Here is a 17,466-nt window from a genome sequence, read left to right as displayed (position 1 = left end):
CTTCTCTGTAGACGACATTAAATTAGGGTTTTTTACGTGTGAAGAAGACGACAAGTGTGGCCACGAGTTCGAGTCTTCCAAGCTTTGCAAATAGAAGATGTTTGGGATTTTGATACTATTGATGTTGAAGTAGACAAGGATTTGAAGAAGCAAACCAAGAGATGCAATGATGCGTTCTTGAACAACTTGTGTCCCGACATAGCTGGTGAAGAATGTGATGACTTTGCAATCCTTGAAATTGAACATATGGATGACGATGTTGACATAAATGAAGATGATGCTGTGGAGAATGAAGATCAATTTGACTTAATGCGAGAAGGAAGTGGGTCTGATGAAAAAGTATCAAGTGAAAGCGAGCAAGATTCTAAGCATGAGTTCGAGTACAGCACCCACGATCCAACGGTTAAATGGAACAAGATGAGACCATTTCTGGGAGAGAGGTATGAATCACCCCATCAACTAAAGTTATGTTTAACTAACCATGCTATTCATATTGGTTATAAGATAAAGTTCAAGAAATGTGACAGTCTTAGGCTAGTTGCTGCATGTGCTAGTGATCCACAAAAATTTCAATGTCCATTTAATGTTAGGGCTTCGTGGATGAACACTGAGAGGTCGTTTCAAATTAAGAAACTTGTTGACAAACATAAGTGTGTTAGGAATTACAGAAATACCAGCCTTATTGGTCCAACATGGTTAGGAAACAGTTTCTGAAAGAACTGATTAGGAAGCCCAATTTGAAGTGTAAGGAAATGCAGGTAATTATCCAAAGTAGATTCCACTGCAATGTGTCCTGGTCAAAGTGCTATAGAGCAAAGTGTAGGGCCATGTCTTTGATAGAAGGGAGATTGAGTGACCACTACGCTAAAGTATGGGATTATGGTGGTGAGCTGTTGAGATCAAATCCAGGTAGTTCAATTAAAATTACTGTCAGTCAAAACCAGGATAACACAACTACTTTCCAAAGAATATATATCTGTTTTAAGGCAATAAAAGAAGGATGGAAGGTTGGTTGTCGTAGGGTTATTGGGCTAGATGGTTCTTTTTTAAAAGGTCAATGCAAGGGAGAATTGTTAACTGCTATAGGGAGAGATGCAAATAATCAAGTGTATCCCATTGCTTGGGCTGTAGTTGAAATAGAGAACAAGGTAAACTGGAAATGGTTCTTGGAATTGTTAAGAGATGATTTAGAATTGGATGGTGGAAGGGGTATCGTAGTGATTTCTGATCAACACAAGGTACTTCACAAAACTTTAGTATTTGTTTACTATATATTTCATACTTAGGTTATCTAATGTAATTGTGTTTGTTATGAATAGGGTCTTCTTGAGGCTACAAAGGAAGTTCTACCACTTGCACAACATAGACAATGTGCCAGACATATATATGCCAACTTCAGAAAGGTGTATACTGGTGTGTTGTTTAAAAATATGTTATGGGCTGCTGCAAAATCAACTGTTGAAGGGGAGTTCAACATGAACATGCAAAAGATTAGTGATATTAGTCCATCTGCTTATGAACATCTAATGGCAAGGGATCCCAGTTCATGGTGCATGGCCTTCTATGGTGGATGATTGGCATGTGAGGCAGTAGAAAATGGAATGGCTGAATGTTTTAATGCAGTTATCGTGGATGCTAGAAAAAAGCCCCTACTGACTATGCTTGAGGAAATACGACTATACATGATGGAAAGATTCTATAATCTAAAGGAAGTAGGACAAAAATGGGATACTGAAATATGTCCAGCAGCAATTAAGAAGATGGAAGCATTTGGTGAAAGTTTAAAGTAAGTTATCCTATAATTTAATTCACTAATATTATTTTTCATATGCTGATGTATTCTTAATTACAGGTCCTGGTATGTTCATCCTAGTGGTGTAACTGCTTTTGAAGTATGTTCATCCTAGTGGTGTAACTGCTTTTGAAGTGAGGAATGGTTTTTACTCTTATTGTGTTAATTTACAAGAGTATTCTTGTACTTGTAATTTGTGGGCTGTATCATGGATACCTTGTGTACATGCCCAAGCTGCCATTATGTATACACAACAAGATCCTGTGAGCTACATTAGTAGTTGGTTTAGTAAAGAGAAATATATGTTAACATATGGTTCCAACATACTACCAGTCAATGGTAGCAATATGTGGGTGGAATCTCCTTATCCAAAGCCCCTTCCACCTATTGAAAGAAGGATGCCAGGAAGGCCAGCCATCAAGAGAAAGAGGCATGTTTCTGAACATGAGGACAAGTTTTCACAAGTATCGTCTAAGGGCAGAACTGTCCAATGTACAAACTGCCAGCAAAAGGGTCACAATAAGGTCTCTTGCAAAAATCCCAAGGTGATCCCTGAACCAAAACCAAAGAAGAAAATGGGAAGGCCTAAGTTAGATCCTAATCTTACCCATTGGAGAAGAGTTGGAAGGGGAGGAAGAGGTGGAAGAGGAGGTGGTAAAGGCAATAGAGGTGGAAGAGGAGGTGGTAGAGGTGAACCTAATGCTAAGGTTGAACCTGAGTTTGAGGTTAAACCTGAGGTTGAGGTTAAACCTGAGTTTGAGGTTAAACCTGAGTTTGAGGTTAAACATGATGTTGTGGATGAGGGGGATGGAATTGATATATCAGATATGGATATAATAGTAAGTTCCATTCTAAATTTGAGGTCATCAAACTACAGTGATGCTGAAATAATGTCTGTTCTTGGAATTAATGAATCTCAATTGAAGGAGTTTGGGTGTTTAAATGTGGTGAGTGTTTAATTTTAAGGGCATTACAAATAGAAGCCAATTTTTTAAATTATTTGTTTTTGTATTCAGGAAACCAATGTTCAAGAAGAGACTCAAACAGTACAAGTGAATGAAGAAGAGATCAATGAAGAAGAGGTCAATGATGAGGATACCCAAGAAATCATGAGGAGCAACACCCAAGAAAGCACGATGAGGAAGACCCAACAAATCAGAAGGAGGAAGCCATCAGAGAGGATAACTGAGTTAAAGTTGAAGAAGCAGGTGGTGAGCAAATTTGGGATGACTGAAAGCACACCACTTAATGTTGAATAGGGCAAATGATTGTGATATGGTAGCCCTTTTTTTGTAATTAAGTCATTGTGTTGGCTTTATATAACTCTTTGGGTAAAAATTTCTCTTTTTGTAAATTTTTTGGAAAGTCAAACACTATGACATACTTTGGTATGTAGTTTGGTATGGTTTATAATGTTATTTTGAAAGTCAAACACTAACAGTTTCCTATAGTTATTTGGTATGTACTTTTGTATGGTTTGTGATGAGAAATAGAAATCAATAGATAATGAAATAAGAGAAATAGGAAGAATCAGAGAAGAAGAAGATGATATCATTAAATCTAATGAAATGAATTACAAACTATATTGAATGAAGCAATAACCTCAAACAATCCCAGGGAATCTCCCTCTCTCACTAGCTAAATGGTAAGAACCAAGAACATTGAACAATACTTAATCGACATCCCCAAAATGAAATTACTCTTCCCTCTTTATTCTACTCTCTCTCTCTCTCTCTCTCTCTCTCTAACTGCCTTTCTAGCCACTTTCCATTTTTGCCCTTCTTCCCTTTCTAGAATGCACATGTAATATTCCTAGTTTATTTATAGGGACCCTTATTTATATCAAGGCCCAACCATTCTGAATCTGTATCAGTTTGTAATGCAATTTCCTATAGTTATTTGGTATGTACTTTTGTATGGTTTGTAATGCAGTTTCCTATATTTGTTTGGTATGAACATTCCATAAGAAACATAATTAAACATCCAAAAATTACAACCAAAACCCAAACAATTGCAATCAAACCAAATATGCATTTCATACTCATATACCATTACATTAGAAGATCAATTTTTCCACAATTCATACAATTACATTCCAAAACAAACAGGGAATCCTAACATTACATAGAAACATAAGTAAACATCCTAAAATTACATAACCATAACCCAAATAATTGCAATCAAACCAACCAAACACCAAATCTTCCATCCCTTAAGAACCATTACACCTTCCACTTGCAGAGGAATCTGTTGCACTACTCCTTCCACATCTTCACCCATAAAGTTTTCAAACCCTTCATCATTGACTCCATGAATTCCTTGGTTGTGAAAATCATAGATCATCTGTTTGTACCAGTTGTTTGGTAATGGAGGATCTATCCATTTAAAGAATTTGCAATCCTTTTCCTTATCCTGCATTGGACGACATTTTGCAGTGTAACTACTATGGTGTTTAATGGAAATTTCAAAGATTTGAAGATTAAAACCTCACATTTAACTAATATAGTGTTCTTCCGTTTCCATGAAGATAAAAACCTCGCACTCAAAGATTCGAAGATACTCACCTTGTAATTGGGGCAACCAACGAATCTCCTTCCAGGGTTCTTCGGCTTCCATGAAGTCCACCTGCTAACTGGTTCATCACAATCGCACCTTCTTCGAACTTGCCTGGCTGACCTATATACACTACTGTTGGAGACGGAGGAGGAGGAGGCCATATTCAAAACTTGCAATTCGGTCGATTTAGGGTTTGTGTACTCTCAACATAATAGACTGAGGTAAATAAAGAAAGAGAGAGAGAGAGAGAGAGGTATGTTTGAGTCAACTTCCATGTAAGCAAAATAATGCCACATCGATTTGTCACCGGTTGCAAGAGTGGTAACCGGGTAAATTGGGTCAACTCGCCGTTTTATCCGGTATTTCAGGCTTTTTCGTTAACATTTAATAGTTTAGGACTTTATCATAAACGCGGGTAAAATAATAGGACTAAAATGGAGATTTCCCTTTATATAATTCAGTTAGTTGATTATGAGTTGTGGTTACTGTTGTTATACTATCCTTTTAATTTACAGAAAATCGCCTAATTATGCTTTTGGTCCCGTAGTTTTTAGTTTAACAATTTACACTTTTGCTCCCTATAGTTCTTAATTCTAAAAGGAAATTTATTAATTACATTTCTGGTCCCTGTTGTTTACAATGGATTAACTAATTTTTTTTTTGGTCCCAATAGTTTTTAATTTAGGAAATTGCACTTTTGGTACCTGTAGTTTTTTAATGCAATATCCTAATTTTAGAAAACATAAGTTTTAGACCATCTATATCGGTGCAATATCATTAATGTTTTAATTGTGCAACATCAGCTTTGCAATTACTTATATCAATGTAATAACACTTATCTTTTAAACGTGGTTTCTATTGCCACATCAACAATTATATATATATATATATATATATATATATATATATATATATATATATATATATATATATATATTATAATATTAACATTTTCTCTAAAATGGTTCCACTAAAAATTTAAAAAATGTTTTATATATCTTAAAATATATATTTGTGTGTAGACATTAATAATAATAATAATAATAATAATAAAATAAATCCTACAATTGCAAACCTTTCTAAACTTGCAATATATATTTCTTGCTGCCCGTCAAAATAAATATAATATATAAATAGTACCTGTAACACAATATGTACCCCTCTAATATATATATAAAATATAAAATATGATATATGCGCCCTTTAAACGAATTACAACACATATCCATATGATATATAATATCGATATATGCTTAGTCATCACTTGCAAGATGAAATAAAAACCGATGTGGATACTTCTTAAACGTATAAATGAAACATCCAAATATGTTCATATTAAAACATTAATACAAACATAGATATCGACGGAACGACCTTAAGACCAAGGTAGGCTTGGGCACACCCTCAAAACTACTCTTTTTTTATTTTTTTATTTTTTTTATTTTTTTTTAAAATTTTTAGAAATAAGACATATTTTGGTGCCAATTATTTAAAAATTATTTGTAGTTCACTTGCCGATTATTTAAATAATTCATTTTTAAAGTTACACTTTGGTCTTTCATATTTTGAAGTTAAAATATTTTAGTAAGTTAGTTTTCAAAATTTACATATTTCGCACCTCAAATTTTATAAATTTGTATAATTCCATTTTATCTAATTTAATTTATTTTTTAGTTTTTCTTTTTTAAATTTATTCTATATAAAAAAAACTGTATTCACAGTTTCATTTTCACTTTTCGCATAGGGCTTTCAAAATCAACGGACCAGTCTTTTATATATATATATATATATATATATATATATATATTTATATATATAACGCCCTAAAAGTTTTTTTTGGTTCCGCCCCTGAACATAGAGTGTGTCATGGTATGCATATAAGGCTAAAGGGCAAAGGCTTATTCGATTTTATCTTTGAGATTATTTTGGACAAACATGGTGAAAATGATTAATATGTTAAGGATCACCGGTCAATAACCTTAAGGTAGACAACATATCAGATCCGATTCAATAGAATAATACTTAATACACTTATAAAGTTTATAACTTTTTTTATTTTATTAAAATCCTAAATTGATTAGCGGGTCAACATGTATGTTTTTTTTGCAAACCCATATACGACCCGTTTAATAAACGGGTTGATAGGTTGAAAAACTCAACCTTAACCCATTTATCTTTTTATCGGTTTCATGTCGGGTCACAAGTCGTATAAAAAGTTGTCAGCCTTAATTTTTAAATCCAATCATAATGAGAATGAGTGGTAATAGTCGGTATGTTGTATCATGTTTATTAATTCTATATTTTCAACTAAATAAATAATACAAAAGGTTGATATGTAAAATTTCTTACATAATTTTTATATATGAATAACGTACATAGAAAAATAATTAGAAAAAAAAAACAAAAGGAAAGACTACTTATTTATTAAAAAAATAAAACAAGTAATAATTAATTATATAATAAAAACTAAAATAAAAATGAGGTTAAAATAGTCATTTTGCCAAATCTATTAAAAATATAGAGGGTTTGATTAACTTTTCAGTCAAATAATGTGATTGAAGGTTGATTGATATTATGGTAATACTAATGTTAGAGGGAGTGATAATGCTCTTAATACGTTGCCATGTAAGGGTTTTTTATTTATTTATTTTTTATTTTTAATGTCATGTAATCTTAGCAAGTCTAGCACAAAAGATAGGGAGTGGTAACATATCAATTTAATAGGTTTGATTTTAGGAGAAAAAAAAGGAAAAAAAAATAAATAATATCAATCAATCAAAACACTTATTTTCAATTTCTCTCAACTCTTTCCTCTTGTTACCAGCTTAACACCTCATTCTTAGCAACTTGCTTAACACCTCTTAAGGGGTGGTCTGTAACACTTATAATACGTCTTAGCATCTTTCTTTAACGAGTTCCACTCCATATAGCCTAAGAAAATAACAAATGAGTATTTCAAAGATCGACTTTTACAGAAAAGTGAAGTTTTAAGAGATCTTGTGTATTTTTGGGTTTAAAGAAAACAAAATATTGGACAATATATTATTAGAGAATAAAATGGTCCAACAAAGTCATTAAGTTGACAGGATTAAGCAGTTTAGGATCAATAATGGCAAATTCCCCTTACACACATACACCTTTACAGTTTGGAAACACACATCGAGTGATATTTGAGAGAAAAACTCAAACTGGCGGAGCATGTTTGCCGAGGCCAATCCTCTGAAAGGATATCATCAATCTAAAATGGTGTAAAAATCGAACGTTTCATTTGAGGCAAATGTTGGAGAAATTTGTAATTGAGGATTGTTGTAGATCAAACCAGATTACTTGTAACATGTATTATTAACTTGTCACTCTTTAATATTTTTTCCACCATCAAATTCCATAAATGTTTGGCGTTGCCTCAAAACCCTGTGGGTCTAACACCAAATTTGGGGGTAAGGCCGTCTGGAGTACTGAAAACTAAGGGGCTCGTGGTCTACGTGGCCGCGAGCATTTTCCATGCACACTAGCCCGAACCTTTGTTGTCAGGCGTGGTCGTGGTGATTTGTGGTGGAGAAGACGAAGGACAACGCCAATCGTTTTCTTCTTCTCTCTTAGTCTTCTTTTGTGTCTCTCTTATTTCTTTCTCTTCGTTCTTGTTGTGGTGGAGTGGTTCGTGATTGCTCAAGGTGGTTGATCCGGAAAGTCTCCAAGACTTTTGTTGTGGAGAGTATTGCAAATGATCTAATGTGTAAAAGTGTTGCATCTTCTAAAATACCATAGTTTAATACCATATTTTGATGCATTCCAATAATGAATAAGTGTAACTTTTACAACACAGATTCAAGTTTTTTGCAATTATTATTCCATCTGATTTAGAGCTTTAGATCACACGTGATGAGTATCGAAGATTGCTATTTCTCATACGAATTTACCCAATGATTTTTTTTGAAAAAAAAAAAAAAAATCAAAAAGCACCATTAAAATTGAGAAAATATGTATCAACGTCTATATTTTGTCTCTGACGACAAAAAAAAGTCACTCCATTTTTTATTTATTATTATTTTTTTATTTTTTACAATTTAACTATTGGAACCGGCTATTATTTGCAACTTAGTTCAATTCAGGTTACCGCAAACAATAATAAGTTTTGATGGTTAAATCGTAAACAAAAGATCAATGGTGGATTTTTTTGTCAACATGCCAAAATATAAATACATTTTTTTCTCAACGCATAATAATTTTTAACCTAGAATCTTATCTATTTTAAGATTAAGAGGGTGTTTGCGATTTCTTTTTGAATATCAAAATGATTTTTACGCAAAATAACTTATTAATTTATAGTGGTGTGAAAATTAATTTTTTAAAATGTTTTTGTATTAGCTTTGTGGTTGGGAAAACTCAACAAATCAATAAGTTGTTTTTTGAAAAGTGTTTGTCTTAACTTATACATGTTTTAACGTGTATTTGACTTTTACAACCCAAAAAGTCATAAAGATTTTTGAAAATTTAGAAATCCCAACTTATTGTTTTTTTTCCCTTAAAACACCATCTAAATCATAATATATTTTTGTTGAAAAAACATTACAACTAGCAATAGTGGTTATAAAAAAGTCATACTGCAACATCCAATTTTCAGGTATTGCTTTTCCCAAGTAATTTACTTTAATTATTTATTTGTGAAGCTTTTGGGTGGGCCATGACGTGGTAGCTAAGGCCCTACAGCATGGCAATCGTCTAATTAAAATGCGAAGCTGCGTAGTGCCATAACGTGGCAACCTATTTTCCATGGGGTGGCGGTAATTTTGGTGCAAACCCTAGATATCTAAGTTTATATTTTATTTAAGGGCACTAACTCCTATTGCTATCTCATTTGGCAGCCTTCATCCTTCAAAACCGATCCCAACCCAAACCCTAGCCTAATGTGTGTATTTCGAGTGTGTGAAGCCTTTTTGTTAAGATTGAAGGAATGAGAAGCTCATCTTGTGCTTTGTTAGCTTGGTTCAAGCTTAGATCTAATATCTTCATCTCATTTCAGACCTTGTGGAGGTACAAAGTCTCAACCTTGATCCTTGTTTCTCTAGATCTCATTCTAGGTCTTTTTATGAGCTTTTTAGTACCAATCTTCTTGTCCTTGGAGTTTAAGTATACCCCAGACCCTTTAGGTGCATCTTTTGGCTTCTAGACCATGGTGTTAGTTGGAAAATGGTATGAAATGAATCGTTTTAGTGTCTATGCCTTTGGTACACTCATTAAGAGCTTTGGAGTAAAGATCTTGTCTTATTAAGGTGTCCTATTAGATAAAGTTAGAAACTTATCCATTTAGACCTTGTAGAGATTCAAATATGAGCTGTGTACCTCTCTGGGAATTGGAGTTAAGAGCTTAATCCATTAAGTTGTCTCCGTAGAGTTTCCACGACATGTTGACTTGCTTGCCACGATGTGGAGGTTGGTTTGGTCGCGACTATATTGTCTGGTTTCTGCCATGGCGTGGTAGCATGTCTGCCATGGCGTGGTAAGCGGAGTTTGAGTGGGACCAGGTTGAATGACCACAACGTGGCCATTTAGTTGGCCACGACATGGAAGACAGTTAGAGTTGACTTTGACCATTGAATTTTTGATATGGGTTGACTTTCACTCAAATGGCTAGTTTTAGAAGATAGACTAAGAGTTTACCTTGTATTTTCATAGTGGTTACCAATATGAACAGTGGTTTCATAATTGTCTTAAAACTTATTTATGTAACTGGCAAAAAAATCCATCTACATATTATCTTACTTGTAATCGTGTTTTTTGATACACATCAACCCACATAAATATTTTTCTACCAAGTACTTGGTGTGTGGATGTATTTTGTATCAAAATTTGATTTAGTTCCATCTTAAAAAACCTACAATACATTTCATAACAATATATTTTTACATTTTAATTGACTTTTATACTTTATTAAATAGAAATATAATTAAAAAATTGTATTTATTTATTATTATATATTCAAAATCAAATAAATTGCAATGCCTGTCTCAGCAAAATTATAATTTAAAGCGTGTTTCAACAAGAAAAAAGGATTTCACTAAGTTAGGAATTCTAACTTTTCGAAACCTCTTATAACTTTTCGGCTGTAAAAATCAAATACTCCTTAAAACATGTATAAGTTAAGATAAACACTTACAAAAAAAACTTATTGTCATATTCACTTTTCCAAACCACAAAAGCTAATTTTTAAAAAATTTATTTTTTCACCGCCATAAGTCAATAAATAATTTTGCCTAAAAGTCATTTTGAGGTTCAAAATGTTTTAGGCAAAATGAAATCCCACCCACCCTCTTAATGTTAAAATAGATAAGATTGAGGTTAAAAATTATTATGCATTAAAAAATACCTATATTTTGGTCTATTGACAAAAAAGTCACTATTAATATTTTGTTTAAAATTTAACCATCGAAACTTGTTTTATTTGCGGTAACTTGAAAATTGAGCCAAATTGCAAATAATAGACAATTCCAATAGTTAAAGTGCAAAAATAAAATAAAATCAGGGATGACTTTTTTGTCGATAAAACCAAAATATAAAGACTTTTATACATATTTCCCTCAAAATTGCCCATAATTGCAAAATTATCATTTTTTTTGACTAGTTGCTCTCTCTCTCTCTCACACACACACACACAAACACATACACTCTCTAGGTCTCTTTCCTTTTCTTTCTTTTCTCTCTCTCTCTATATATATATATATATATGTGTGTGTGTGTGTGTGTGTGTTTGTGCACGCATCTCATGAGATATCTAGTAGAAAAAGGCACATATTACTCTAGGTCCTGTTGTACTCAGTGTTCTGGAGTATTTAGAAAGCGTGTAACGGTTTTTTTGTTCAAAATGTTGAAATGCAATCCCATGAAAACTACGGATGAGATTCACATTCTTTCTTTTAATGGGATAAAACCATAAAAATAGTTTGCTCAAACGAAAGAGAAGACAATTAACTATATACATGGAGTCAAGATTGATGGGGATTGATTATTGCTCCGACATAGATATAAAATGTTTATTTTATTTTTTTAAATAAATTTACTTATTCTTATCTAAATTCCAACGAGATCAAGGGCCACCGATTTACAAATGTAGTTAGGCATATAAATCACTTTGTTTGGATCAAGTGATATTTCTGTACTTTCATTTTATGTTGGATGAAGTGTGGAAAGTGGTTTGGTCTTGTGCTGCAGAAAAATCATCCGGTCCCAATGGATTCCCGTTTTTTTTATGAAGAATTAGGATTGCTTAAAACATGATGTGATGGAGTACATGATTGATTTTTTTTATAACAATCAAATTCTGCTATGGTGTAACACATCTTTTATTACTTTGATCCCCAAGGTTGATAGTTATTTGCTTGTGACTGATTACCATTCTATTAGCCTTATTGGAATGCAATATAAAGTTGTTGCAAAGGTTCTTGTAACACCCGTTTTCCAAAATGGATTAATTGAAGACTTAATGAGGTCAAAGATGAGGTTTTTAGGGAAAACCTTATGTTCCGACGTGGTGTTCTAATAACCATGACGTGGCATGACATTTAAGTGAAAAGCATGTCCGAATGGACACCACGACGTGACAAGGGGAGGCAATGACGTCGTGGGTATTGCAACCCAAGCCTATGAAGTTTAGGGTTTCCACCATATTTAAGTACCTTAACTCTAGGTTTAGGTCATTCTTTTTAGCCTCTACCCTCTTAAATCGAAAAACCTAGCCCCATTTGATTTTTCTTGATGTTTATGTGAAGCTTTTGATGTTTGAGGCCTTGGAGTACATCTTGGGAGAATAAGGTGGTGTGATGTTTATGATCTTTGGTATCCTAGTCACAAATGAAAATGATATAATCGAGATTAAATATGTCATTAAATCTAGGAATTTCACTAAAAACCTAATCCGTTTAAAAAAAATTTCATTTCGTGGTGAAATTGGTAAATCGTCATTTACCTACCTTTATTTATTTCACAATTAGATTACAACATCCATTTTGTAAGTTGTGTAATATCTAGTTGGATCCTAGCCTTAATATTTCATTTAGGTGTTATATTGAGGAATATTTCTATCTAACCAAAATTTGTCCTTCTTCCTTTTTAGATGTCAACTCCCAACGATGCTTTTGGTTCTTCCAACAACAACAACTCCTCCAACAACAACTTCTCTGTAACATCCCAAAAATACGACCCAAAATTTTCATTTGAAACATATTATAAAAACCATAATCATCCATAAACAATAAGAAACCAAGTGTCACGTGACTCAAAATATCATATAAAATACTGTATCAAAAAAAAATGATAAAATATCAGAGTCTCAAACAATCCCAGGTTGAAAATTATGGTGTGTGCTATGTGATCACCCTGAGCTCTTCCCTTTGCTACCGGAAGTACCTGAAACCAAAAGTGAAAACTGTAAGCATGAAGCTTAGTGGGCTCCCCCAAATTACCACATGCCATACACATACATATACCAAATCACATAACTCTGGGACTACTCCCAACTGCATTGGGACGAATCCTGGCATCGGCTTACCCGACATCGGGCTCACCCCGGCATCCGGCTACATCGGGCATCTGGCTCACCCCGGCATCGGGATTACCCCGAAACATACACAACATAACATAAACATATAACTTAATCACATATATTGCATTGGGCTTGCCCGACATCGGGCCGAAGCCTGGAACAAATAACATACAACATATAGACTAGCATACATCAGGCTTGCTCCGACATCAGACTGAAGCCCAGAACACACAATAAATAACAAGTAACATGCATGAATCACAAAGACATCTAGCATACATAACTATCTCTCGAGACTGCTCCAGCATCAGACTAAAGTCCGAAAACATATAAACTACATCGGACTAACCCCAACATACTATAACTACTTAAACGGGCCGGCATTGATGCCTTAGACCCATTCCTACTGAAGGAAAACTCACCTCTCAATCTGGCTGCTGAAACTCATGCAAAAGTGACACTGTCTACTGCTCCAACTACTCCCCGACTATAATGACCAAATAAACACTTAATCAAAAACCGAAGGTTCTTCTATGGGTAGAATGACTATTTTACCCTTCTGATCAAATTTGGGCCATGACCTAGTCCCAATCCTTTCTTGTCCTCACTAAGGCCCATTAAGTTCCCAAATGGCTCAATTTTCTAAATTGGACCCAACTCTTCAAATGAGCTTTCCTTTCAAGCCTACAAATCCTTGGGCCCTTAACTGACTTCTGAAAGCCCATCACAGCTCCTTACTACTATGTCCAACACTTGGCCCAAACCAAGGCCCAAATAAAAAAAGTCCATTGACTGAGTGTACGCTGGGCGTATTGTTGAAAAGGTTTGTACGCTGCGCGTACTGGTATGTACGACCAACGTACTATTCTGATAAGCAATTTTCTCTAAAATGGCTTAATCCCTTAAGACAGTACGTCCAAATGACAGATATGAGTCCCATGCTTTGTCCCAACCCTTAAAGTTGATCACTTGGTGGCTGACAACCCACCAAATGAGCACAACACTAAAAATGACCATGAACTTCCATAGAAATGGTTAGATCTCTTGCATGGCTTCATAAAAGCCTCAAATCTTGCAACTTTATAGCTAAAGGAACTCACTGAGCTTCAAGGGTGGCAACCCTAAGCTCAAAATCGAAGTTGCATAGTCAAGATCCAATCTTTGGACCTAAAAAGGTCCAAATCTTCAAAATCCTAGATCTAGACTTTGAGGAGGAAAGATAAGAGCTTTATACCTCCTCTTGCTACCAAATGATGATCTTGATCCAGATCCTTGAGCTCAAGATACTCAAGGGCTTCTCCTCCAACTTCACTTTGCTTCTACGAAGCTTTTCTTCACAAAAATGAGCTCAAGAGTGTCAAATACACACACAAAAGAGCATAAACGAATTAGGGTTTCTTTGAGGGTGATGGATAGGTGAGGAGGACAAAAGGGGAGGCTATACTGGGGTATTTATAGGATATGCCCGCGTACACTGGGCGTACGCACCCACGTCCCTCGAATCCAATGGCCATTACACCCCGTGTATGCCATGTTATGCCTGGTGTACGGGTTATGAGTGGCCCATCTTCTTGGCCCAAATTTCTAAGGTCTACTCCAAAAAGTTCCAAGTCCAAGGCTAATGTTAATTTACCTATTAAAATAATACCTTGAGGAACGAATGTTACATTCTTACTCTTGAACATCTGCTCGAGGGTTACTTTTGATGGCACCAATTATAATGATTGGATGCGAAACATCAAGATGGCTCTTCGTTTCGAGGAAACAGAGTATATGCTCGAAAAGGAACTTCTCGAGATTGATGAAACAAAAGCTATTCCTGAAGAGCTAGCTAAGTATAGGCAACACTACAATGATGCGGAAAAGGTTGCCCACATCATGGTAGTGACTATGACTCCTGAGCTAGATAGTTTCTAAGAGGATTATTGGCCGTATGATATGAACAAGGACTTGGTGGAAAAGTACCACCAACGATCTCATTAAGAAAATACGAGGCAGTAAAGTCCCTCATCAACAGTAAGACAAAAGACGGAGAGTCCATCAGCAACCACGTGCAACGAATGCAACTATGTGTGGAACGCTTGCTGAAGCTTAATGTGAACTTTGATGAGGAATTAGCTATTGATATAGTCTTGCACTAATTTCCCAGTTGTTATGATCAGTTTATCATGACTTATCATCTGAACAACCAAAAGACCACATTGGCTCAACTTCAGAACCTACTGCGAACAGCTGAAAGTGGAATAAAAGGAAAAAGTGTTGCCTCCACTCCTGCTACTGCTACTCCTATCTTGGTCATTGGACAAGGAAAGGGGAAGAAGAGGAAAGGTCCTCCTAAACAGAATTGAAAGGGAAAGTCCCAAGCTGGGTCATCAAGCAATGGAGTTAAAGGCAAGTCCAGTTCTGATGTACCCCTGTTTCCGATCCCAAAGAGGTTGTTTGCTTCTACTTCCATGGCAAAGGGCACTAAACGAAGCTACCCAAATACTCGCAAGACGTAAAGGATGGCAAGGTGAAGCCAACCTCGACAAGTATTTACACTATCTTATCTAAAAACTCTTCACATCCTCATTCTTGGGTCCTTGATACAATATTTGGTTTTCACATTTGTATTGATTTGCAGGGGCTAATAAAAAGTGAAGATGTGGAGCATGGGAGAATGAACCTGATCATGGGCAATAGGAGATTGTCACCTGTTACCAAGATTAGAGTTTATAACTTAATGCTTGGTATTGGGTGGTGTTTAGATTTGAATAATTGTTGCTACTCATCTGAGATGACACGAAACATCATTTCATTTCATGCTTTATATAGACGAGGTTTTAGATATTCTTTTGACAATGAGAATGGATCTATTTATGCTTATAAAAATGGTGTATTTTATTTTGAAGCTTTACCTTGTGATGGTGTGTATGAAAATGTGATGGTTGTAGACAATTTTGGTAATAGTGTTTTACAAATTGATTCATCTAATGGTTTAGACAAAGAGTGCTTGTGACATTGTCGTCTTGGACATGTCAACAAGAAACACATTGCCCAACTCCAAAAGGATGGGGTGTTGGAATCATTTGAGTTAGATGATACGTGCGAGTCTTGTTTACTAGTGAAGATGACTAAGCCACCTTTCACCCGTTCTTGTGAAAGAAGTGAATGATTGTTGGATCTCATACACATAGATGTGTATGGGCCCTTCAGATCCACCACAAGGGATGCAAATCGATTCTATGTGACTTTTACTGATGATTATAATAGATATGACTATATCTACTTAATCAAGCACAAGTCAGAAACCTTTGAAAAGTTTACAGAGTTCAAACAAGAATTTGAGAATTAATTGGGCAGGAAGATCAAGATGCTTAGATCAGATAGAGGCGGTGAGTATCTTAGTATCAAATTCCATAGCTACCTCAAGGAATGTGGAATAGTTTCACAATTGACACCTCCTAGGACATTGCAACTTAATGGTGTCGCTAAGAGGTGTACTCGAACCTTGTTAGACATGGTTCGTTTCGCAGTTATGACATCTCAAGTTTATGCTTATGTGTCTTGTACCAGTTATGACATCTCAAGTTTTTAATAAATCAATGAAAAACATTTCTTCGAAAATACTTTTATAAGACAAATTCCGCAGTTATAAATAAAATCCGTTTTAAAATAAACATAAATAAAAAGGACTTTTCTGACCGTGAAAATGTGGATGTCACAATAGATATGGTTTAAGTTGGATAGCCTGAGAACTCTTGATCAAAAGCCTATTTCATGCTTCTTGTTTGATTTATTGCTCTCGGGTATGAAGATTATAACATCCCAATTTTCAAGGCCAAAAATTTTATTTTTAAATAAGTAATTTATAAACTCGTTTACCAAAAACAATATTGATAACATATCAATCCACATAACCATAATAAAGATGTTTCAAAATCATATCATCAATAGTAATAAAATCAGAGTACAATCCCATGAATCACATAGTGCGGAATCTGGTGTGCGTGTGATGTGCTGCTACTGCATCGGCTCCTTCCCCTTCGCTGAAGAGGTACCTGAAACAAAGATGAAAACTGTAAGCACAAAGCTCATACCACATACCATATAATCACATAGAATACATACTGCCGGGCAATTCTGGGGTGCCCAACCTACCCTGTCCGACCATTCTGGGGTGCCGACCTACCCTCAAGTAGTTATAGGGTGCTGACCTACCCATGTCAAGCAGTTACGGGGTGCTGGCCTACCCTTCGGTCCTAACAACCAAACTTAGGGACTATTCCCCTCTACTACCACTATAACATATAACATATCATGCTAGCACATAAACATACTAGGTAGTAGCAAACCAGAAAAATATAATAAAGGCAATCATCTAAACTATAATCAAATACTAGTGGGCCAACCTTAGTACCTTAGACCCACTTCTACTGGAAGGTAACTCTCCTTAATGTCATGTAGTGTTTGCACTGTCCTTGGTACGGAAATCAACTCGTCTTAACTCCTCAATTCCTACACAACAACTTTCTTGATTACCATTTAATACTCATAACCCCCTTACAAGGGTCAACTCAAGTTCAAGTCAAAGTCAAAGTCA

The 17,466-nt window shown here is 35.0% G+C and overlaps 1 protein-coding gene across 1 annotated transcript; it reads left to right on the top strand.

Moving 5' to 3' along the window:
* The first annotated feature begins 787 nt into the window (after nt 1–787).
* LOC145012781 (uncharacterized) lies at nt 788–3,117 on the top strand. The gene is made up of 4 exons (XM_078971577.1): nt 788–1,238; nt 1,320–1,786; nt 1,853–2,739; nt 2,809–3,117. The coding sequence occupies exons 3-4, from the start codon at nt 2,035–2,037 to the stop codon at nt 3,049–3,051; spliced, it is 948 nt and encodes a 315-aa protein (XP_078827703.1). The 5' UTR covers nt 788–1,238; nt 1,320–1,786; nt 1,853–2,034; the 3' UTR covers nt 3,052–3,117.
* The last annotated feature ends 14,349 nt before the right edge of the window (nt 3,118–17,466 follow it).

This window comes from Lactuca saligna, chromosome 8 (assembly GCF_052625555.1).
Source record: "Lactuca saligna cultivar CGN05327 chromosome 8, ASM5262555v1, whole genome shotgun sequence".
Lineage (NCBI taxonomy): Eukaryota > Viridiplantae > Streptophyta > Magnoliopsida > Asterales > Asteraceae > Lactuca > Lactuca saligna.
This window is presented reverse-complemented; position numbering and strand designations above follow the sequence as displayed.